General features: G+C 49.7%; 1 protein-coding gene across 3 annotated transcripts in view; it reads right to left on the reverse strand.

The window, feature by feature from the left end:
- Positions 1-2,641: 2,641 nt before the first annotated feature.
- Positions 2,642-25,235, reverse strand: part of Chchd6 (coiled-coil-helix-coiled-coil-helix domain containing 6) — a 230,537-nt gene continuing 207,943 nt past the window's right edge. For all 3 annotated transcript variants that reach the window (XM_074044571.1, XM_020154463.2, XM_074044572.1), the window contains 2 exons: positions 5,243-5,378; positions 2,642-2,861 (listed from right to left, as the gene is read on the reverse strand). In XM_074044571.1, the coding sequence (XP_073900672.1) occupies positions 2,856-2,861; positions 5,243-5,378 (142 nt within the window). In that variant the 3' untranslated portion in view covers positions 2,642-2,855. The remainder of the gene's footprint in view (positions 2,862-5,242; positions 5,379-25,235) is intronic.

The following is a 25,235-nucleotide window of genomic DNA, read 5'->3' on the forward strand; positions in this document are numbered from 1 at the left end:
TGGAGGTGGGGAGATGGGAAATGAAAAGGGCAGGCCAGCTGACAGGACAGGCAGTGCATCTTATTCTCAGGACCACATGACAGTTCATGAAGACCCAGAAAGACTCCTGGGCAGATGTGTAGCTCTGAGTCACTAAGAGCATTGTTAAATACAATTTACAGGGGGCCATCTTTTCAAATTAGCCTTCTTCACAGGCCAGCAGCAGACTAGACTGATCCAGAATGCAGCTGCTCCTGCCAGGATCTCTGTGATCAAGCTGAACTCTCAAATGGGCCAGTTTTTCAAGAGCCACATAGAAGTCTTCTTGGAATGTAACTCAGAAGCAACCAGTCTACTTTCTATCCTCAGCCTCTGCTTTCCTCAGAACTTTTCTGTCCATCAAACCAGCCTCCTCTGCTGGGCTCATCAGAACATTCACATTTTATAGAGTGAGGGGTTGCTCGGTTTTAGAATGGCCAAAGATCAAAAGCCAATTAAGATCTTTTTATCTGTTGTAATTTTCTCATTTGACAGTTCTGTGGGGACAAGAAGCAGGGTGGGCCTGGGCTGAGACCCCCAAGACAGACTCCGCTGAGAGAGACAGGGCAGAGGGAGATGGAGGAAGGGCCATTGGTTCTGAGTGAGTCCCCTGCCCAGCACCTCCTCTTTCCCCATGGTCTCTGCCTGGAGCAGGGGCTACCCAGGTTGCCCTTGGCCTGATTCCAGGTTCTGCTATTTGACCTCAAAACCCTTCCAGTGATGTGGTCTTGCAGATGTGCAGTGATCTGTGGCCTGGTAGCAGGGCATCTCACTAGCTGCTTCTTAGGCCTCCATCACTGGTTGCCTCTCAGACAGGCCAGGGTGAGAGCAGGTAAGTGCAGCCACGCCATCACCTCCCAGGGCAGATATGGGGCTTTGGCACTCTGAGGCCAAAGTAGCCTCTCCACAGGCTGACGGCAACATCACCAGCCCTGGCTGCCCAGAAACATGGCACAAGAGGCTATAGGCTGAGGGTGAGCAGCTGGTGCCTGTCCGGGGTCCTGCTCTCTACAGTGCTGGAATCTGAGGCTACAGGGTGGCCTGGGGAGGAGGAGGGTTTACTGTAGGAACTACAGGAAGCTGTGGCCAACCAGCAGGCCCTCCAGGATCACTGGCTGCTGGCCAACCTGCCAGTGTCAGCAGACACTGACACTGAGCTTTCTTGAGAAAGTTTGGCAGAGGGCAGCTGAGCCAGCCTAGTATGTATAACCTCTGCCTGGAAGAACTGGGTGCCACATATGAAGGGTGCTATTTTAGGCCAGGTGGCCTGGGGATGGCTTGTTATTCACAGGACAAGCTAGTACAGGCTGTGCAGCATCCAGTCAACACTCCTGTGTATCTGGTGGTCCCTTGGTTTCCCACCATGGAGCCCCCCACTTATACCTGGAGAGCAGGATGGGCATTTGAAGGGATTTTAAAGTTGAACAAAGCCCGGCAGCCTAAGGCTTCTGCGGGAGTCTCAGAAGGGGTCATTTCTGGCTTGAAAACAGCTATGACATCAGGCGACCTGGGTCTCCCTCCTCCCTGAGGTGAGGGTACACTTTGGCCTCCTTAGCCGCTTGCCCCTGCACGCTTCCAGAACATCTTTCTGCACTGTGAGAAGCTGACCCGGAACTTGTAGGGAGGGCGTCCATGGCTGTCTACTATTGGCCACCATGCAGCTTGGCTGAACACAAGAGCTAGATGAGTCTGCCCAGACAGTTGGACTCTTCCAGGCTTCAGCCTCCTCTTGGGCTTCACCTGGGAGGACTAGGGACAAGGAGATTGTTTGGCTGCACAGCCCAAGTCCCAAAAGAAGGCACCAGCTCCAGAGGGCTTGGGGAGGTCACCAGCAGAGTCATCTGAGGGTTCCAAGCTCCATCCCAAATTCCTTGCTCTGACAGTACAGGTCATAATATGGTCATGATGCCTTGGTTCAGGGACACAAGTGAGGTCAAGGACAGGATGGCCAGTGTTTAGACACCAGCTAAGCAGAGCACATCCCCAACCCAGTCTAGCATTGCAGTCCCCACATCCCGCATCTTTGTGGAATTACCAACACCCACCTTGGAGATCCTTCTTGGCTCCTACGAATCAGAGCCCATTCACAGGAGCTTGTCAGCCTCGCCCTGTTCTGGCCCCAGTTCCCTGTGCCTTCCTGAATACGGTGCTCTCTGGCTCTGCCTCAGTCCAGCTGGCACAAGGAGCCTGGACAGCACTGATCTCTACTGCAGGCCTGGTTCTTCAGTTCTTACCTCAGCCTGGTGCCCCCAGCCCTGCTGCCTCTGCAGCCCTTCCCAGCCCCCACCAGCCACAGATCACACTGTCCTTCCCCACCTGGGATCCCTTCCACCCAGTCTCTGGCCTGCTCTGCACTGTCCTCCAACTTTCGTGTCTGAGGACAGACAGAGCCTCCTCTGGAAGCTGGCCTGCTCTCTCCACTGCTCCTCCCCACAAAGAATGGTTTCCCTCTACTCCATCACATGGATTTTGTGGTGGCCTTGCTATTGCAGGGTAATGGTGGGTTCCTTGCTGCCTCCCTGGCCAGGGAACCCTGAGATAAGTCACTCAGTTCTGTGATACTGGTGTCCAGCAGTGCTCTGGTCAGAGAGTAGGCAGCAGTGATTGTTGGCCAGTGAGTGAATGACTGAAAACAGTGACATCTGCTTTATTTGTTTTCGGACAGTAGAACATACTCTGTTTCCTAAGCACATGGCAAGTGCAAGCTCAGGGGCATATGGAGGTGCCCAGCAGGAAATGGCAGGGTATAGTGGCTGTGGCCTGGGATCTGTGGTCCCATGATTGGTCCCTTCTTCAGGGTTCCAACTCACTGCCAAGACAGGAATGATGGCTGCTCCTCACCCCTACAAAGGAAATGGTCAGAATTCAGTTGTGGCCCTCTCTGTGCAGCACATATATAGCCCTGTGCTCAGGGCTCCTTGAAAACTGCCTGGGACAGTGTCTCTGCAGCGCCCAGCAGGACAAAGGCCCTTGCTCAACACATTCCTGTACTGATGTCAGCAAACACCCCACCTTACCCCCAATTTCTGGCTTAGAGGCCAGGGCTGGGTTCCCCTCCCCACCCCCGCTATGGCTGCTCTGACCTGCACCTTTGGTACAGAGTAGTCTCATCCTACATCTGCTGAGCCTCACTGAGACCTCCCCTTTGTTCTCTAAGTTTCTTAGTTGTAGCACTATCTTTGGCCCCAAGGTGCTATGCATGGCTGACACAGCTCTGGGCCTGGAGGGTGTCCCATAGGCATCTGAGCTTGGGCCCAGCTGCTTGGGCCTCAAGAGAGGGAAGCAGCACAGCGGCCACCCCAGTTCCCCAACCAGGTAGGCCTCTGTCCCTTGACACCTGACCGTTTTTGAAATCAACTCTCTCGGGGACCCTTCATGCCAGTTCCTGGCTCTGCCAGGAGCCTTATGAGGTGGAGGCTGCAGAGGGTAGAGAAGGTCTCTCCAGCACCTGCTGTACCTCAGGTATGGGGCCATGTGTGTGCCTGGGCACCAAGGCCCAGGGAGTCAGGTGGAACAGTGTGCTCCAAATATGGCTGGTGGAGCCAGGCCTGGCTTCTACTGTGACCAGTTGCTTATCTCCAATTCTCTCTCTAGTAGTGTTAGGGTGAGAGCTGGGAAGGAAGGGCCTCTCTCAGTGTGTTGAAGTGACAGAGGCACATTGGAGCTTAATGAAACTGTCTGCCTTCATTGTCACATTTTTGCCTTGGTACAATGGAGACACAGTTTGGTTAAAGATATACTCTGTGGAAGGCAGTAGGGGCTGTAAATGGCCAAGGACATGGGGTGGAAGGAGAGAAGGACAGAAACCAGTCAGGTTTGTAATGAGCAGGAACTTGGAGCAGTCCATCAGTGGTGGGGGTGGGAAAGGGCAAGCCTGTACTTTGTTGATGGCAGGAGACAAAGTCCTTGGTCCAGTCCAGTGCCCAGCTCTGTGGTCCCCAAGTCAGCAGGGTCGGCTGGAGGTGTCTTTTTGCTCAACTTGCGATCATGTAAGCAGACCTCCCTGCTCCGCATGGAGGACAGAAGCCCCTATCTTGTGTTCAGCTGCTGTTGGGCTCTGTTCTGGCTGCTAAGGGACAATTGGTACTGCTGTGGGCAACTCAGAGCAGGACAGCTGTCCTGGTAGGTGGGTGGAGTGGAGGAGAGCTGTGGCCTGAGGAAGCACTTACAAGGTGCAGCATGAAGTCCTCATTGTTCAGCTGGAGAAACGCCTCCTCGGACAGACACAGCATATGGCAGGCAGGAGAGCGCATGGCCTCCAGCCTCAGCCTTTTTGGTTTTTTTGGCCCCAAGTACTAGGGATAGAACCTATAACCTCATGCATGCCAGGCTGAGCTGCACCCCAGCCAATGGCCTCAGCCTTTTTCATCACAAGTATCTAAAGCAGTGTGTCCCCTACTCTGACAAAGAAGCTCTTCTGGAGAAGATAGCTTTGTTCCATGGCTCTCATAACATTTTAACAAACATGCCAACCTTCAGATAAAGTCTAAACGGGGCCCCTGGGGAGGAGGTCCTGGGCAGGGGTGGTAATATTGGATAGAGGAAGGACCAGGCATAGCATCAGAACACACTGCTGGACTTGGGCAGGGGTTTGGAGTGGTCTAGAAAGAAGACCATCAGCAGAGCAGTCGGGTAGGAGCCACTTGTAGGGTCAGGGAGAAGAGTGAGGCTCTGGAGCTTATCTCAGGCATCCAGGAAGCTATAGCCCATTGGTGTGGGGCTGGAGAGCACCTGAGGCCTGGGTCTGCTCATCAGGAAGGCTGAGCCATTGGCCTGTTCAGACTAGCACAGGCAGGAGGCAATCAGCTTTTGGTGGACCACATCTGCTCTTGCTCCTCTTCGCCTTCCATGGGGCTGTCCTTGCCCTCACCATGACTTCTACCCTCTGCACCAGGGGTGGAGCTTCTTTCTGTACTCTCTCTTACAGCACCCTGTGCTGAAAGGTAAGGAGTTGGGCACACAGATGCCCCTGAAAGGTGGGCCTGACTTTATCCAGTCCAGTTGGGAAAAGCACCACAGGAACCACATTTTTGGGACAGGTATGGTAGCAGCCAGGCAGAGCTCTAAACTAGGAGGTGGCCAAGGAAATCAAAGACCCAAGAATTCTTCCCTTGGCCAATGCAGAGACCTCAAGGTAGAATGTCTGACTCCAGCCCATTAAGGCAGGTGGGTGGCCCCACACTCTGCCCCAAGACCCTGTTCCCAGGAGGCAGACAAGCCTTACCTTGTGGGCGGTGCTCACACAGTGCTGGTACGCCTTGACTAGGTCTGAGCACAACAGCACCTCATGCAGATGGTCCCGGTAGCAGCGGAGAATCTGGGCCTGCAGGCCTGAGCACACTGGCTCCACCCTGCGGGGTCTGCGGGGTGACAAGAGCAGGAAGGCCTGGGCTCAGGTACTAGACTTGGCCAGGCCATTCTGTGGTGGGCAAGAGAGGTAAAAAACTCACACTCACTAAACACCCATGTGCCAGATATTAGACCAGGGCCCTGACATGCATCAGTGACCACTTAACTCATTCTAGACCTGACAGGAATGTAAAGGGGTCAAGCCCTGGGGTCAGAGCTGTAGGCTCACTCAGAAGCAGATGCTGTGTAGACTGGTCTGTGGGTCCGAGGCTTCATGCTGGGCTAGCTCCTGCCCTGTGATCAAGTGCCTCGAAGACGCAGGAAAGGGCCCTGGTGGGCAGTGACCCTAGCTGAGGCCCCCTTGGTCTCTATGGTGGCCCTCACCACTGAGTTCAGGTCAGCAGCCTTACAGGGCTTTTCTGTGCTGTGGTCTAGCTAGGACTACACACACTATTATTTCTCATGCAAAATCCTCCTCCTGATTTTAAAGTGGATACATAGGAAATAAGGAAAATGGGAAAAGAAATGCCCAAAACAAAATTTAAAAAATTCAGATTCACATTTCTTAGATATAACCACTGTAGTATTTTGAGATGCTTTGTTTTCTTTCTTCATCAAAGTCATTTTAGAACTCATAACAAATGAACACACTTTTTAAATTGTGAAATAAAACAAATGGGAAAAAAAAATACAGATTACCAGAGAGCAGGAAGCCCACAGCCTCCCCAGAACATCTCTGATAGGTCTGTCTCTTCCCGGCTTCCTCTTCCCATTCCCGCTGCCCTTTCCCCTCCCTCTCCTCATGCTCACACGTGCCCACTCACCTCCCACTGTCATGCACACTCATTCCCCCACACTCACATGATCACACACACTCATTCATCTACACACGTATGCTTCCTCCTCCCCTTCCCCCACACATAGCAGCTCACGCTGCAGGGCTGACACATGCACACGCCTTCTAAGGGCTCTATGCAGCACATGGTCTTACTCACTACCTTTTTTACACGTGAGGAGAGTGAGGTGTGAGGAGTTGAGTTCACACAGGTAGAAAGCGTGTAGGGTATGGGATACATTTATTTGCATGGTCTTGGCCACACTGCTTCTACCCATCTGTTTTCAGATGGACTGGAGTTACCCAGATTCGTCCCAGATGTGGTGGACTCCCAGTAACACCAGACAGACTTTCAGAATTCAGCACCACTTACGCTGAGGGCATGGGTGGGAAATGTAACATGCAGAAGGCCCTTCCTCAGATTTTCTAGCAAGAAGAAGGATCACTATTGTGATTCCACAAGGGAGGCTTGTAGACCTATGGTTCTCCTGCCCAGGTCTCTGTATTTAAAACATTTAGCCATGTAGCAGACCCTGGAAGGGACCAGCATTATTATTTTAAGATAACTTGGCCAAATCCATCAGTAATGAGCCGCAAGTGATAGAACACTCAGTGGCTTAGGAAGTAAGACTGCATTTCACTGTCTCATTCGAGCCTGGAAACAGGGTGTGCTTCCAGCACTATGATCCAGTCCAGCAATGCTACTCACCAGGACCCTCCTTTCTTCTGCAAGCCAGTCCCCTGGCCACTGTCTCCCTGTACTGCCTTCTCCACTGTCTCATTTTTTCAGGCAGAAAATTCCTCCTCCAAACCATAGTCTTAGTTTTCTCCTTTTCCCACTGGTCATAACTGGGTCACAATCACTAACAGGGCCTGAGGTCCGTGTTTAGCGGAGGTAGAGGAGCCATCCCTGAGTCCTGAACAAAATGGTTTACAAATCATCCATTCTGGGTCACCACATCAAGTGGGTATCAGGTAAAGTATGCGATAGAAAAGAGCCTCCCAATCCTAGAAGTGGGGTAGGTCACCCTGGCCCACCCGGCACTGCCCACTGCCGCCCACTCTAGTCCCTGAGGCCACTGTTCGGTTCACACCTGTGCTGCACAGACCAAGTCTTAAGAAGCCTTACTTCTGAGGTTGCCTCTGCATCCACCTCCAAGTCCTCACCTGTGTGAGACTCATGGCCCCTTGGATACAGTCCTTTCCTTCCTGGCCCCTGGACATTCCCTTGCCAGCTTCCAACTGCTGGTGCAGAGGCATCTGGGACAGACCAGACCCACAGCCAGGGTATCGTGGAGTCATTCCCTTACTACCCAAGTGCTTGTAGGATGGCTCTGGTTTTGTACTTCAAGCACTTTTTGATATGGATGTGTCTGGTCATTGACCTTTTAAAGCCGCATGTCCTTGGAGGCCAGTGTTCTTGACAGCATCCTGCCTTGGGCAAGTGTCTCTTTCCTGTGTGCATTTCTTCTGCCCAACTGCTCTGGGTTCTCCAGAAGCTCTCTAGGAGCTCATAGCTGTGCAGCCCCATCCTACTGCCTCCCTTCCTGTCCTAATCTCTGATTTCTATCTGGGAAGGTGTGGAACCTGAGACTGCTGGACTCCTGTGCTCTCTCCTGTCCTCTGTGCTACTATCCTGCACACTGATCTCATCTCTTGCTCTTCTTCACATGCTGCCCTCTTGCATCTGAGCTCCCAAGGGCACATGTTCCACCTTGAAGCAGTACCTGCCCCTCCCTCCATCATTTGACTTATGAGTGCTCCCTGCCATCTTGTGACCCATAAGCATGACTAACAGGCCTTCAACAGACATCTGGTAGGGGCAACCAGCTCAAGGAAAGCTCCAGGTTCTGTGAAGGCAGCGCTGTCTTGTGCTGTGACTCAGGTGAGGCTAACCGATCTTTGACCTTTGTGGAAAAGGCACCCTCGTTATGGCAGGCCTGGTGCAGGCACTGTGGCCCAGCCTGGGTCATCTTGGAGTCATCAGAGCTCTGATTCTGAGCCTCACACTCCACAGACGGACCACAGATACACCGATGCTTAATTCTTCAGGATTCCAAAGTAGCAGATGGACAACTGGATCACTTGTCCTTTTCCCCATGGCCAATTGGGGCTCTGTCTCCTCTCACTGGCTTCTCTCCCTGCTTGGGTTTTCAGGTGCCCAGGTAAGGGCCCCTGTGCATTTTAAGGACAAACCTTACAGAATACCCAGTAGGCTTCCAGGTCAGGAGAAATTGGGCCATGGAGAAATCTATCCTCTCTGGGACCCAGAAGCCACTCCTCTGGGATTCATCAGGAACAGTATGAACACACAGAATGGTAGGCAAATGTCAACAGGAAGAAATTTCACCCATTTGTCCACAAAAGGCTCCAAATGGGACAAGACAGGGAGAATACAGCTTCTGACCATTCTCTCTGTAGCAAGGCAGGGCCAGGGCTGGGGCCAAATCACTCATAAAGTAGGTGTGGTGGGCTCTACCTAAGCCCAGCTCACCACCCTGCCCTATCTTACAATGTATGCAAAGCGGCTCAGATCTGCATCAACAATCCTGCAAAAGCAAAAGTTTTCACTGTGTGCTGTGAGCTTTCCATGGAAAGAAGTAAGTCCTGGACTCCTAGCTGAGGGCCAATCACTGCAGGAAGATGGTCTTTGTGTATATCTAAACATCTATTGATCTTGGTGGCTTTCGGGGGGAAGTGGTGGTTCATGCCACCCAAGTCAGTGTGCAGGGTGTCTAGTCTCACCTTCAGAAGCAATGCCAAGGCTCTTATCTCTTTCATCTGTACAGTGGGAATGGCAATCCACCTGCCCTGAGGATGAAGACCAGATGGGTGTGTATGAAACCATGCAGTAAGGCTACTCTCATTAGCAACTGAGCTGCCAGTGTGGGGAACTAGGGCAGAGCCCAGGTGGGGGTGAGGAGGGCTGCAGGAAGGGTGGGTTACTAGCAGCACTTGAAGAACAGCTGAGACAGGAAGCTTGGGGAGGTAGAGCCCCGTATTTAGGGCTTGGAGGGTAGGACCTTACCTTGGTGTCACTCTTCCTCCCACCTAATCTCTGATACCACTCAGGACCTAGGTTCAGAACTGGCCTGGGAGTGGACAGTAAGGCCACACGACCCAGACTGGGCCTGCATGGTCCCACTCACAGACTCAGTGAAAGGTACAAAGCTGAAGACCTGACCCTCCAGGGAGGACATGAAAGCAGGTCCTTAGCAGCCTCCGCCAGTCACCCAGGAGGAAACACCTCACTCCACATGAGTGTCTCAGTGAGAAGCAGCAGTGTGTTCAGCTCTCCTGTTGCACAGATCTGTATGCTGTGGTTTGGTTTAAGCTACTTTGGACTGTGTGTATGTCACAACTGAAACTGTTGCCAGGAGGGGACAACCTGGGGAAGGTAGATCCAGAGCCCTGACAACTACCTGCACATGCCCCAGAGGCCAGGGGGTTGCAGCATCTCCTTCAATGCCCATGTTCTTTCTGGACCTCAGGGTACTAGAAGTAAGACTAGTGAGGGTGAGGTCACAGCGGGTAGCATGGACTCCTAATACAATGGGAATCAAATTCATATCTTCCTTTGAAGAGAAGAGACACAGAGCAGATGTGCAGGGAGACTGAGGATCACCAGAGCAGAGGCCTGGGGACAGGCCTGGGAAGGGTCCCCTGCAGAGCCTTCAGAGAGGGTTGGCCCTGCAATGCCTTGTGTTTGGACTTCTGGCTTCCAGAACTGTGAGAGGAGCTTCCATTCTTTGAAGGTACCAGTTGGTGGTACTGGGTCACAGTTAGTCCCATAGAAAAGGGACCTGCCCTGCTCTGCAGAGGCCACATGGGCAGGGCTGATGGGAGGAGTTACTGAGTCCCATGCTACTCCCTAAAGGTCTTGTGCATGGTGCCAGGCTCTGCACAGTCTCTGACTCCAACTGCCCTGAGGCGCCATCAGCATGCAGACACGAACTGACTGCCTCAGTTCACCTCATGGTCAGGTGAGAAGCCATAACTCACCAGGAGGTCTGCACAGTACCTTTCTTGGCTGCCCCCAGGAAGCCTTACGTTCTGGGAGACATCTGGGGTGACGATGAGGCTATGGGAAAGGAAACGGTACATTTCTATCCTGGTAAAATCAGGCTTAGCTGGCAGTATGTGGCAGGTTTGTGGTTCTAGTCACTCTGAGAATCAATATGTGCTAGGGACAACTGTGCTCTAAGATGTCCATGACAATCCTGTGAGCTAGGCATTATTGCCCCATTGTGCAAATGGGGTCAATGATTCTCAGAGAGGTTAAGTGGTTTGCCCAAGGTCACACAGCAAGATGGAGGCAGGATAAGAAGGGCCTGTGTGTTTGGCCCCACAGCCCTTGTCCCTACATTGTGTCACCTTAGCTCTACTCTATCTTTAGAAAATTCCACAAATTCTGCAAAATTTTTCCCCTTCCCCTGCAAAACAAAACAAAACAAAACACAACAAAAAACAAAAGACAACCAATGGTACAGGAGAGAAACAAGACAGGCTTCAAGCCATGTGGTTTGCAGGGTCCTCAATGGAGCTGAAGTCTGCTGGCATCAAGTGGGGACAAGGGAGGAGGGGTCGCAGGTAGAGGCCATGGGCACCCAATAAGCAGAAGCATAAAGCTGAGGACAAAGAGCACAGTCCATAGGAGAGGCAGGAAAGGAATGCAAGAAACCAGTGGCCTGGGTCAGAGCAGGATAGCGTATTCCAGTGCTGCTGCTGCTGCTGCTGGGCCCACCAGCTGCTCAGCGGGCAGGAAGAGGGCTCCCTGAGCAGACCCAGACACCCTTCTTCCTCCCTCCTGTTGACACTCACCCCAGAGTACACCCTGCGCCTGCTCACATGGCCATCCCAAATCCTCTGTGTCTCTTCACTTTATTTAATAAATGGAATCTCATCAACTTATCCTTCCTCTATTATCACTGCTGACATCAATCTGATAATATTGGCCTGGTGTGGAATTGGGCTATTATATGTTCTCCTGATATTTAATTTCAGAGAAACATCAGAGGGGGGAGGCACTATGGAGCAGGCTTTTTATTACAGGCAGCAGTAAGGAGATTCCAAGTGAATTAGACATTCATCTTTGTCAGGTCCAATCTAGCTGTTCAGAAGAGGTTTTTGTTTAAACCTGTGGCCAGGGCTGAGGCACTGATGAGACCAGCTGGTTACTAAGGACTTGGTTAACTGGCTACTATTGATGATGTGCCACTCACTCTGGGAGAGTGGAACCCAGAGATGTCTACATCGATCAATATGCCACTTGGGATAACCATTGGCTGCTCGATGAGGCCCCCTCTCAGGCAGAAGAGAGCATATTAGAGAGCCATGGCCTAGTGAGAGGGCCTAGGTGGTGGCCACTCCCAGGAGGACAAGGAACACATATGTGCCTTGACCGCCACTTAGTCAATGATACACACACACACACACACACACACGGTTGTAAAAGGGCCATTCTTGTCCTGGGCATCAGGAATGAGTGGGCTTATCATGGGTCTGGAGTCTGAGGATGACTCTACGGCCTGTGGCTGACGAGATTTCTGGTGCTGCTTCTGCCAAAGAGAGACCCACCATGGCTGTCCCTTTGGCTGTGCTTGGCTTGGGGCCACCTGAGGTTGCTGGAGGGTCTCAGCACAATCCTGCAGCTTGAAGCCCCCTGCCCCCTTAAGGACCTCCAGGCCCTTAAGAAAGCAGGGAGTCGTCTTGTGGGGACTTGATCTGGGTCTCTAGCACTCTGGTCTATCCCATTCCCACTTTCCCTCTCCTCTAAGTGCTTGCCATCTCTCACCTGGAAAACCTGTCACTCCTGACCCATTTATTTCCCTGCTTTGGTCTGCCCCTCCACCCAGCTTTCTGCTGAAACTAACCAGAGGGTCTCTAAGGCAAGGCCACAGGGGTGCTCTGTCTCGGCGTGTCTTCAGCTCTGAGGCAACCTAGCCAGCTCTGCCCAAACCAGCCTCATGGTGACAATGCATTTGAAGAAAAGATTCTCCTCACAAGAGCCACTGTGTCCTGCTATCTTTCTGGTGCCTAGCTCCTGTAACAAAGGCTTCTCCTGGGGAAAAGTCAATGTACAGGACTAGACACTCTACCATGCCTGCCTATGGTAAACACATGCTTTGCCCTCCATTCAAGAAGCAAGTATTTACTGAGGGCCTGCATGGGCAGACCCGTAGAAGCCCAAGCCACAGGCCTGCCCTCAGAGACCCCTGAGGATGGGCAGTATCCCAGCCACCTGGAGTGAAGGTGGTCCACCTGCCCAGAATTCTGAGGCCTGGACTCTCAGCATGGCATCAAGGTCCTCCATGCTGCAGCTTTGAGGCCAGTCTCCTCCTGCCTGAAGACCTTGGGGCAGCCATCTCCCGGGGCACAGCACAGTACACCAAGGTCCTCTCACCCTCGGAGGTACTACCCTCAACAAAGACCCACAGGCTTGGCCAACATATCTGAGCAGGTGCACCTGGGGCAAGGTTCTGAGTCTCCTAACCCTGCAAGGGTCAGGAGGAGCCTGCTGATATGGCACACTAGTAAGGGCTGATTCCCTGCCAGCAGGAGCAGTTTGTGGTGGCTGTCAGGCTGTGCTTGCCTGGATGTGAGGCCTGGCCCTGCACTGACTACAGCAAGAGAGGCTGTGGTGTACAGGTGTCCTGCCAAGTCCAGATGTAGGATTAACACTGAGTACACAGTGCTCCAATTTCCTTGGGTGGCAGTTTTACTATGCAGTCCAAGGCTGGCATGCAGATGCTGCTACTGAGGCAGATTCCCTGAGTTCACGGGAGGGGCCAGGTGAGCACAGATGCCGAAAGGTGGTATGAATCTTAGGTGCTGGCTAACTGACAAGGTAACCCTAGGGCAGATGGCTATGGCTGGGTGGTCTACTTAAGTCTTAGCTGACTTGCTGAAGTAAAATGACCCTCAGTCCAATGCAAAGGGATTTGATGAGGGCTACCTTAACTGACAACAGACAGCAGTCAGAGGCTTGCTTCAACTCCCAGAACCAAGCCACTGCCAGGAGTCTGCCAGCTACAGGAAGCTTGTGGGAGGAGACTCCTACTGTGCAGAGGCCTGGAGCCCAGCTCCCTGGAGAGAAATGTACCTCCCCGCACACAAGCAGCTCCCAAGGTCTGAGAACCACCTATCTAGCTTGTGGAATGTGGAGATGATTGGAGCTTCTCTGAGACTCTTGGGAATTCCAGAAGCTTCCCTTCATGACCTTGAGAACCACTGGCTTTCCTGCCTAAGGCTGAGGCCTTCCTGATCAGCAAGGCTTCCCCTGCCCTCCCACTCTGAATCTCTCCCAATGGTCCCCTGAGCCCCTGAGTCCTGCATCAAACCCTTTATACCTGGGATCCAAGGAGTGGCTTGTTTTCCCAACTCAACATTAAATGATGCAAACCCCTTCTCTAGGCCTGGGCTTCTAGCCCTCTCACACCAGTCACCATCACCCATCAACTGCTGGCCACTCTGTCCCATGGGGTAATTTTCAACGCAGTCCCCTCCCTGGTGTGATTTTGTGCTGTGCTCAGCCATTCATCCACGCGAAAGCCCATGCATGGCAGTGGAGTACCCTGATGAACAAAACCTGTTCCGTCCTCAGGGAGCCTTTAAGCAGCAGAGTACAGAGACTGGACGCGGAATGACCACGCACACTCAGGGACTGTCAACTTTGATGGGTGCAGTGCAGGGAAGTACCCTGCTCAGACAGGACAGGACTCTGGGCTGCTCCAGGCAAGGTGACTGACAGGGATGAGGAGGGAGCATGTATCTGGAAACCCATAAAGCAGAGGGTGGATAGTATGTATTTTGGCTCCTAAACCTCTCAGGGACCTCTTCTCACGTCTGTATTCCCACTGCCCAAATTCAGGCCCCACATTTCTCTCTATTCCTTCCATTCCACCCACCACCTTGCTGCCAGCATGAATGAAAAATAATTGGACTGCAAGTCAGTCCCCAGGTTTGGAATTCTTCAGTGGTTCCTGGTGCCTGTTAAGACAGGATTGAGAGCCCTTTGTATGGTGTTCAAAGCCCTTCAAAATCTGCCTTACTTCTCTGCATGGGCTCCTGCGCCTTCCCCAGTGTGTCTTTTTTCTCAAAGGGAAGCTGCTATCTCCTGAGCCCCCAATTCCGCTGCCTCAGGGCCCCTGAGCAGGCTGCTCCCTCTGCCTGCATACTGCTGGTTAACCTTGGCCTGGCAAACCCACCTATCTTCATAAGCTCAGGCCCATCCCCTCTTCTGCAGAGACCCCTAGACCCTCAGGCAGACTATGTATTATTGTGCTGGGAACAGTCAGTCATTCCACAGAAACCACGCAGGCCTTCTGTACATGTGCACTGTGCTCAACCTCCGTGCCTGCCACATATGATACACAGACACAGCTAAGAGGAGCCACACTGCTGATTCTTCTTTAGCCTAAAATTCTTCTGGTTGCTCATTTATTCCCAGCTTCTGTCCGTGTGAGAGAAAGAATCAGGGCCATCCTTTAAACATGTCCCATGTTTTCCTACTCTGTATCTCAGCTCCCATCTCTCTCTCTCTCTCTTTCTGAAACATTCTCTCCACCCCCCTTCAGGTCACTACACAGGGCTACAGTCACTTATGCAGAGTTCCTGGCCAAGCAGCTCCTTCCCACTATCCAGTAGGTGCCACATGTGTTATGGGGTGAGGGGAGGTTCCCGTGTGAGCATGCAGCCTCCTGCCTCTCCCGTTCCTTCCCACTGCGGGAAGCATTCTTGACTCAATATTGCTTCCACTCTGTAGTTCTCCCTGGTCTGTTTGTCTCTGAGGGTCCAAGGCACTGATCACCCAACAGTCAGAGCAGAATGCACACTGCAGGCTGGCCATGTAGAAATTGCCTCCCCATTGGACATGCATGCCTGGAAGGCAGGAGCCACAGTTTATTACCTTGTTTTCTACAGGTTCACATAGAATACTGAGCAGGAAGCAGATAGACCATAAATACACCAAGGCAGGCAGGGCATCAATAATTAAGAGCCATTGGAGATCTACCTTCTTACATCTTCTAGGACTGAGACCATATGCTATGCTATTGACACACGAGATGCTAACCTGGCAGGCCTGTCCTGGCCACACATCTAGCCCCTTGTCACACAGCATCTGTTCTGGGTTGTACTGTGGCTGTTTTCCTACGTTCTTATCTTCCCTGCTCCTGACCCACTTGGTTCCTCCCTCTCATCCTCTCCCAGTCTGTGGCAGTGCTTCCCTCCCCAGTGTCCTCATGACTCATTCTTCCTATCATGCAGCTCCAGGGGAGTCTCCCAAGGTGGGAGTCCCCGTCCTGTTCCCCTGGCCCCCAGGAGATCTCCACAGCAGCAGGTGCTCACCACTGCCTGCTGATGGGTGAGTCATTGAGCTCTCCTTCAGGGCTTGGGGAGACCACATACAGTTGCTGCTGCTGCCTGTCAGGCCTCTACCAGGGCCTTTCCCCGACACCCACCAGCAGAATCAGTATGGCTGGCTGGGCTGTGCACACTTCAGTCTGCACTCAAGTGCAGGAATGGTCTCATGCTCCCATGAGGCACTGTTCTACCTCAGATGCAGGACAGGTTGGCGAGAACTAGACCCTGCCCAGTGATGCTGAGACAGGAGCTCCTTGCTGGTGACTTACAGCCAGGTCTGATTCTTCCCTGGGGACTTCCCTAAAGGTGCCCTTCAGCATTGGGCTGACCTCTTCCCAACCCTGACCTACTACAGTCTCACTATGAAGTGAGCCCCTCATACCTTAAACTCTCCAACATGCTCTTGGGCTCCTCACTGCCGTCAGATCCTTTCAGGCCAACCAACGGAACCTAGGCCTCAGGAGCACTTGTGGTGCCTCACCAGCCTCGCCCAGCATGGGCATCTTGGGCAAGCCATACCATCTCTCCTGACACTACCTGAGTGCCTCCTCCAATCTATCCCCATCCTATCCGCTAACTACAACTCTTCCTAAAGCACTGCTTACTCTCTGTCCCCACCAGCTCAGACACCATCAGATCCTTCAGACGCTGGCCTACGTGGTAACTAACCTTATCTCCTTCACTCATTCTCACTGTAGTTTAATGACTTCCAACATCAATTCTTTCTTTCAGGGATCATTCCTTTGGTCATTGTCAAATCCAAAGTCATGCAGATTTTCTGTTATCTTCTGGGAGTTTTATAGTTTTGTGCATTACATTTAGATCTGTGATCCATTCTGAGTTAATTTTTGTGAAACTTTTTTTAAGTTGTAGAAATGTAAACAGATTATACTGAGCTGAGGTGGAGGCCTGGGCCATCTTTGGTCTGCCCTGAGTCCATTCAGAAGCCAGGGCAGCACCGAGAAGCCAGGGAACCCAGCACATTCTGCAGGAGTGCTTGTGTACCCTGGGCTTGTTTCCTCCTGTGACTATAGCAGGATGACAGTCCTACCTCCTTGTTCTGTCAATGACTCTACAGGAGTCAAAGGGCAATCCTTCAGGGTCTCTCCCTTCCCTGCACCTCAGATGTCACCTGGGGCAAAATAGAGCTATTGGCCATGAACTCTCAGTGTAGAAAACACCCTGCAAACCAGCCTCAACCTCTGCGGTCACATGTCAGCTTGGAGCCAGAGCTGACCGCCCTCGGTACAATCACAGGTCAGTTATCAGTTACTAGAGTCTGGCGAGGCCCGTGACACGGACACCCAACAGTAAGGAGACAGAGTCCTCTGCTCACACCTATATCCACACCATGGTAAAGTGAGGGGTTTGCCTCGATTTCCTATGTGCACCAGCTGAACTCAGCTTCCACCACCCCTGCTCCCAGCAGAAGGCAGAGGAAGTGGGGTGGTGAGTGCCAGGTGGGTGCCAGTGGTGTTCTGGACTGCGGTAGCATGTGTGTGGGGGAGGGGATGTGCAGGTGGCAGGTGAAAAGGCACCCAGGATGGTTAGGAGATGCTTACATTGAGTATAAAAGTTCACCGACTGAACGAGTAAGTACATATGTTGAGGAAAATAACAGCCAGGTCTCTTGCCCTCTGGAAGGAATTTCTAACCACGTTAAAGGAAAGGCCACAAAGAACTCCTAGGTATTGGAATTGGAAGTATCAATATAAACTTGTGAAATTAAAAAATATACAGATATATATGGTTCTTACAGATTTATGACACATAGGCATGCATACAAATATATTTGCATTTTGTGCATATGTGTATCTCCTTGCTCTATCCATTGAGAACACCCAGAAGAAATGACACCTCAGTAGTGAAAAACATACCAGGGCCCAGATCTTGGTTTCTAATGCCATTCTCCAACAAAAGGAGCAGGGCTCCTTGAGAAATGGCCTGCCGGGACACAAACAACAAGATCATGCTGAAGCACGCCTTGTGCCAGAAAGTAAAGAAGAGCTCAGACAACAGAGACATGTCAGAAGGACAGAAAAGCCCAAAGTGTAGGGCATTTTGAACATCAAAATAAATGAGAAGCCAGGGGCTGATGGCTCATGCCTGCAATCTTAGCTACTCAGAAGGCAAAGATCAGGAGGATCAGGGTTCAAAGAGTAGCTCAAGTGGTAAGAGTGCCTGCCTGGCAAGTGTGAGGCCCTGAGTTCAAACCCTAGTGCTGCCAAAAATAATGAATGAATGAATAAAGGAATAAATAACTGAGAATACATATTACAACCCAATGAACAAATGTGCACACTCAAGTCCTCATTAATGTAACAAATTAAGTGAGCACATAACCAAATGGAGAAGGTGAAACTCACGTGGTAGAATGTCACCTCACTGCAGGAGAATTACGGAAGGAAGTCATCACCATTTGACAACATTATTGTGGTAGCTGCTTCAGGTGAGAGCTGTCGGAGATTTAATGCACACTGGGAGACTGGTGTAATGCTAGAGTATCTGCCCAAGAGAATACCAACCCATCACCAAGTGGAAAAAAGACCTTTATAGCAGGGTGCTAGGGAGATGCCAGTGTTTCTAGGTCTAGACCAACAGGACCCAGGGGTAGAATTGGTGGCCTCTCAGGCCTCCTGATGGGACTCACTGCAAAGAGCACAGCACTAGTTTAGGTTGTTCTTGCCAAGAACACATAGCTGGAGCCTGGCCATGAGGAGATAACAGGTATACCCAGACTGGGGTCACCCTACAGAATGAAAGTTTTGTATTTTCTTGAAGATTAAAGATCATCTGCCTCTCACACGTCTCTCTTGGGCTCTGGGGCATAAGCCAGGCTCCTCTTACAGGCAAGGGCCATCTTCACACCAAAGATATCCCGACTCTGCCTCTTGCTCACTAGCCATCTTACCTCCCAACATCTCAGCCTGGGAGGGGGCTCCCCTGAATCAAGAAGGAGCATTTGGGGATAGTCCTTCATGCTATGGTCCTCCATTCTCCTTCCTTTGGGGGAGGGGTGACTCCCTCAGGGGTTGGTGGTGGAGGAGAACCTGGGCTCCTCTGGGCCTGGGGCAGGGCTTGGGTGTTTGCAGCCCCTCCCTCATCTGTGATGGTTTGTCCAGCACTCAGACTGTTGTAAACTGTTGTTTTGTATGAGTGAAATTGTCTTTACCAAACAGGTTTAATAGTTAAAAAAAAAAAAAAAGAGAGACACTAAAGATCATGAGACAGGAAAGACTAAGAAACAGTTCCATATGAAGGAGCTGATGACACATGACAGCTAGGTGCAGAACAGTGTCCTGACAGGGATCTGGGCAAAAAGAAAGAGACAGATGGGAGTAAGAGGTGGAAGGAATGTGGTCTGTGGGCTGGTGGTCACACTGAGTCAGTGATTTTCTGACTGGTAGGTGTGTGTGGGAGATACACAATGGACTGAAGTATTTAGGGGCCGAAGAAGACAAGACTTTCCTCTGGAGAGGTGATGAAAAAAACTGTAACAAGTGGGAAATTATGGAACCATGGTCAAGGAGCAGCAGGAGTTCTTGGTGCTGTCTTTGCAACCTTGCAATGAGCTGGAAATTGTTTCAAAATAAGCAAATAAGACAATAAGAATTACAATTTGATAGGACTGAATGTATTCAAAAGAATGTGCTTATCTCAAAAAAGAACCTACCAGATTTTCTTTTCTTTTTCTGGCTGGGAGTGAGGTCGGGAAAGTTTGACAAAGTGATTCTAAATCCATCTCAAAAAACAAGTTAGAAAAAGAAAATCAAGAAATCGAGGCAGAAGAACTTATTCTGCCAGATATTTAGTATTTTAAATAACTGTAGTTTCATAATATGCTTTAGGCAGGAAAGTCTTAAAATAGACCCCAATGTACAAGTAGGGATTTAGCATATAATCTGGTACAATTTTGTATCAGTGTTAATGGGACAAAGGACCTCTTATTTGGGAAAAAATTAAACTGGATCTGTACTTCACATTTTACTCCCAAGAAAATACTAGGGGATTATCTGAAGCAACGGTTTAGTGGCATGAAATAAAATAGTAGAAGTACTAGTCCTAAAAATCTGGGTGCCTAAGATTACAGTATTGGGAGAAGGAAGGCCTTTGCAGTACAACAGGAATCACAAGCAGAAACATGTGTAAAAGTGCACTTGGCCCCATCTCTAAACCAGCTTGTAAAGGGAAATTAAACAAAAATTAGCTGCAACAATGGCCATGACAAAAATGACAGACAACAATCACGTCATTACACAAAGCCTTTTAAGATGAATGGCAGGGGAAAATGGGCAAAGGCCATGCATAAGAAATTCACCAAAGAAGAAAAACAGGCCACCAGCAGAAGAAAAGGCATTTAATTTCCCTTAATATCTGTGGAAATGAGATTTAAACGTGAGGGTTATCTTTCCCCTTGGAGATTGGCAAAGATGTTTTTAAAGACAGTGTTACAATCTTTTGCTTGGGAAAACAGACAACTTCTATCATCACTGTTTGAAGAGGGAATCGGCACTTTTCCTTTCTGGAGGGCCAGTTGGTAAAATGTAAGTATATAAATATATATGCATACAGTTTTTCCAGTGTATGTATCTTTTTTTTTTTTTTTTTGGTGGAAATGAGGTTTGAATTCAGGGTTTCCTACTTGCAAAGCAGGTGCTCTACCATTGGAACTACACCTTCAGTCCAACCACCTTCTGGTTATTTTGAAAACGGGGAGGCTCATGAACTATTTGCCTGGGCTGGCCTCAAACTGTGTTCCTCCTGAACTCAGCCTCCTCAACAGCCAAGATTACAGCTCTGAGCCCCAGCGCCTGGCCTGTATGTATGTTTTGACCCAGCAATTTCCTCTAGAAGAATTTAAACAAATAAGACAGATAAGGTTGATTGTTACAGTGTTCACTGTACTGGTAAAAAATTGAAAAACACCTGAGGATCCATGAGGAAGGGATTCATTATACAAAGTCCCTATACAGTCACATGGCAGAATAGGGTAATTAAAAATGAAGGTACAAATCTACATCTATTGACACAGAAGTACGTCCACCACCTCTGGACAAGGGAAGAGGGGAGACACCCTATGTTATGCACATGGAGCCACGGTCCCACCCATGTGCAGGTGTGTGGCTGCACTCTGTGAACTCAGAGTGATGTCACCAATATAGAAGCAGGGAAAGATTTTGGATTTTTAAAAACTTTCCTCATTTTTCTGTAGGTTTTTACAGTATCCATATATCATTTTTACAACCAAAAGACAAAACTTTTTCATTTTGAAAAACTTTAAAGACATATGAACACTCACTCATCTGTGTATTTTGTATCACTTGTGATTTTAACAGTCAATCAAACCATGGGTAAACACCAAAGCCATGCATTGTAGGTTTTAAGTACAAAACAGTATTATTTTGTATACATGCATACACACTTAATTTTCTCACAGTATTATTTTGTATACATGCATACACACTTAATTTTCTATTAATTACAGAAGGAGACAGATGAGCATGAAATGCAGCATAAAAGCATAATCACATACATTAGGAACTTGAAAGACATTTGTTGAATGAGAAGGGGCAAAGGATGCACTTGTTTCTGAAGAACAAATCTGAAGTTCCAAATTAATTTGCTCAGACAGAGTTGATGGAATAGCGTAGGTTCTGGAGTGTTGTTAAAAGACCTGTCATGTTGTTTTGGACCCCCATCTTATTGCATCACTGTCCAGGAAAGGGAGAGATAAAATTCCAGGTATCTGCCTTGTCACAAGTCACACCTGTTACAAGCCAGTGGTTACCTGGCAGGAGGCCATCTCAGGATGTTCTTTTTCCCTCCTGGTGTATTATGTCCAGACCCATACACATGTGCATACACAGGCACATACAGGCAGATGCAGACACATACACAAGCACATGCACCGGCTGAAAGAGACAGGCTGAAGCAATATGCATGAAATTGGGTGAAGCCAAATGTAATTTCCTGCACTTGGGCTTAAAAATAATCAGCTCAAAGGGACAGGATAGGAGAATTGTGATTTAATAGACAGTATACTACTTCTAGAGTTATCTTTCCAAATCATTTATCTGATCATGTCATTTCAAAGCTCAGATGCTTCCGATGACATCCCAAGGCATCAAAATCAACTCAAAGCCCCTGAAACTCAAAATTCTACTGCTGGTTCTATCCCAGCATGTTCCCTTGCCACAACTCCCATGTGTGTGGCAGCTCATACAGGCAGGGTGACTTGAACCGGAACCTGACACTTCTGTTCAGCTTAATGACCTGGGGAAGCCCAATCACTTTGCCAACTCACAATCTCATTGCCTATAAAATAGGAGCAACCAATCTGAGAAATAATATATTCAAAGTTCTCACAGTTTGCTAGCACCACAGGAAGGGTCTGCTAAATACACGTGTAGTCCCGTTTCTCTTCCTCTTTGTCCACAGGAAGACTGAAAGGAGTGACAAGTAGCAAAGGGAGCCAGCTCTTCAAGAACCAAGGAAGAACAAGCCTGGCAGGCAGGAAGCTGGGGAGATGACTGTGGGCCACAGGGACAGCTGCTCGACAGTACAGGCTCCTCTGTCCCACGGCATGCAAGCAGAGCTTCTGGAGAGATTCGTGGGTAGGGACTGCAGGGCTGCTCTGTCCTAAGTTCTGAAGGATCACCCCATGAGATGGCCCTTCCTCATGGCTGTTGTGCATTCCTCCTGGCCTGGCCCCAAAGAGTCTCCTGACCAGGCACGGGGATGCCTCAATGATTGAGATGTTGCCTCTCATGAGAGGCATTTCATTTCAAAGCCTTCTTGGCATTGGTCTTTTAATGTGGCTGATGGTACAAAAATCTGTGATTTGGAAGAGTCTAAACTGAGTCTAACAGAGTCGATGGCAGTAATAAATAAGAATAGCTACCACTTATGGAATCCTTATCAGGTACCCAGTACTCTGCTCCTTACTTTACATACATACTCTCACACTCAGTGTGTAGCTTCTTATCCTATGTTACCACTGGGAAAACAGACAGGTGACAGAACTCGGGAGAGTCACAGAACTAGTGTACAGTGGGTCTGGTGCTGGAGCTGTAGCTGATGTGCTTTCAGGCTGGTGCCCACACCATGGTGGCCTGGAAGATGTGGTCATTTTACTACACATCTTCCTATCTCCCCTTCCTCAACCCCCAGGCCAACAGTCACATGCTGTGTGCTAAGGGCCCCTTCCTAGTTTTTCCTGATGGACATGGATTCTGGCCTGGCCTTTTACAAATAGGAGAGCATATGACCTGGATAACAGCTGTTTCTCAGGATCCTGGGGTCATGACCTGCTTCTGGCATCTGCACAGTGAGCTCATTGGCAGCCTGTCTTCCATGCTTAGTGTGGCTAACCATCATTTTCTGCCACATGGTTGAGAGAAGACACCCTCAGGACTCCAGACTGCAAGAGCCTCACCTGGGCCCAGGCACCAGCCCCCAGCACTGATGGAAAGAGCCCTGCAATACCATCCCTGCACAAACCTTCCAACCCTTTCACACTTGTAGGCCATATATTCTGTCTGAATCCTTGGCAAATATGCCTGCTGTTGCAGCCCGAGAATCCAAAGCATGTATCCAAAGCACCAGTGTGCTCTGTGACTGGGACCAGGACCAGTGAAGTACAGAACAACCCACCTTCAGGGAGGCGGTGGAAGGAGACAATGAACATGTCTGAGCATATGTAGGGTGTGAGAGCTGATCTTCCTAAAATCATCCGCAAAGAAGACCCTGAGGTCAAAATAGATAATGTTACCAAACTCCAAAGCCCATGTACTTACCAAGATCAGAACTCTACAGCATTGTCTCCCAACAGCATCCTCTGAGACCATCCACATACACACCAGAATAACTCCTCACCATCTCTTGTCCAAATCTACACCTCTGGCTCAGTGCCGAGGCGGCCTCTCTCTGGTCCTTAACCTCTCCAATTCTGCGTGGAAGTTACACTCAACACCAGGTTAGATCCTTCTGTACTCAAGCCAATAAAACCAGTGGATATATGGTGTGGTGGAAGTCACAGTGGACTGCAGCCTGAAGTTTGGGTTTTGATTCTTACTTGATTACTGACTGGCTTCTGACCTTGGAAAAGGCCCTTAATTTCACCAAAGGTCTCCTTGTATTCAAAAAGTGAAGGGAAGGGTGGTCTGCAAGAACAACTCCGCTTTCCAGCTCACCACCTGCAGCAAATGCCTCAGCTTAGGCAAGGTTTGGGCGGGGACACAAGCTACTCCCACATCAGGCTGCAAGTGCAGTGAAGGGATGCTGAAAGGAGGAGGCAAGCGAGCAGTGAGAAAAAGGACCAATGGCACTCCCCAACAGAAATGAGATGTAAGCTCTCTGTGGGATTTTAAATTTTCTAGTAGTTACTTAAAAAGTAAAGTAAAACAGGTGAATTAATTTTAACAATGTATTTCATTTAACAAAATACAACAGAACATCATCATTTCAACATATAAGCTACATGAAAAACATGACACAGGACAGCTGCTTTTGTACTGTCTTTGCAACCCAGTGTGTATTTTGCACTTATAGAACATCTCTAGGAGGACAAAGCACATCTCAGTGGCCACATGTGGCTAGAATGACAGTATGAGGTCAGCCCAGGACTTTCCTTTAGAACCAGGTTCTGCCAAGATATTCTATGAACATGACTGTTAGTCAGCTGTCCATCACTATGACAAAACATGTGAGAGAAACAACTTGAAAGGAAGAAAGATATATTTTGGCTCATGGTTTCAGAAGCTTCAGTCCACATTCACCTGGTCCTGTGTGGCTTTTGGCCTATGGCAGCACAATACATTAGGATGGGGAGCACATGGTAGAGGAGACCTGTTCACCTCACAATAGGAGGGCAGCAAAGGGACAGGAAGGGGCTGGGTAACCAATATCTCCTTCAAGGGCAGGCCCCTGGAAACCTCTATTTCTTCCCTTAGGTCCCACCTACGAAACTTTCCAGTATCTCCCAATTGCACTATGGGATTGAGTCCCATTATATTTGTGGAATACTCCAGATCCAAACTATAACAACTTCGCACTGTCCTCCCTCAACCACAAGGACAGTGTCACTACCCCCTCTACACAGGTGAGGAAACTGAGATTCAGAGCAGATGAAACATGCATCCCAGGACCCAGAGTGGGACATCACAGGAGGAGCATGGTCACCTGCTTCACAGGTTCATCTGGCTGCAGGCTGCTGAGGACTGCTCTGTTCCCAGAGAGCAGAGGCTTATCCAGGGTGTGGGACCTTACAGCACTAGCTAGGTTTCCAAGGAGGATGACTGTTAGGTTTGAGAGCTTGCTGTATAATTTACTTTGCATAGGTCAAGTGCGTATGTGTGCTCTGTGGGAGCAGCCAAAGCCTTTTCCCTGTGTGAATTTCCTGAGCCATGAACCAGTCACTTCCTGCCACATCAGCCCCAAGCAAAAGAAGAAGCCAGGCTTTCTCCACCTAAGCCCAGCATTGTTCTTCTTTCAAAATCCATGTTCATGCTAGTATTTTATCTTCCAAACAATTCAGTGTACTCCATGTTAGAGATCTGCTCTGCTATATAATCACCTTTTCATATTTTTTTAATTCTTCAAGATGCAGTTCTGCTACTTTTGAACAAATAAGTGCAGTTTCATTACTCATTTTTATCATACGGAAAGTGTT

This window comes from Castor canadensis, chromosome 10 (genome assembly GCF_047511655.1).
Source record: "Castor canadensis chromosome 10, mCasCan1.hap1v2, whole genome shotgun sequence".
Lineage (NCBI taxonomy): Eukaryota > Metazoa > Chordata > Mammalia > Rodentia > Castoridae > Castor > Castor canadensis.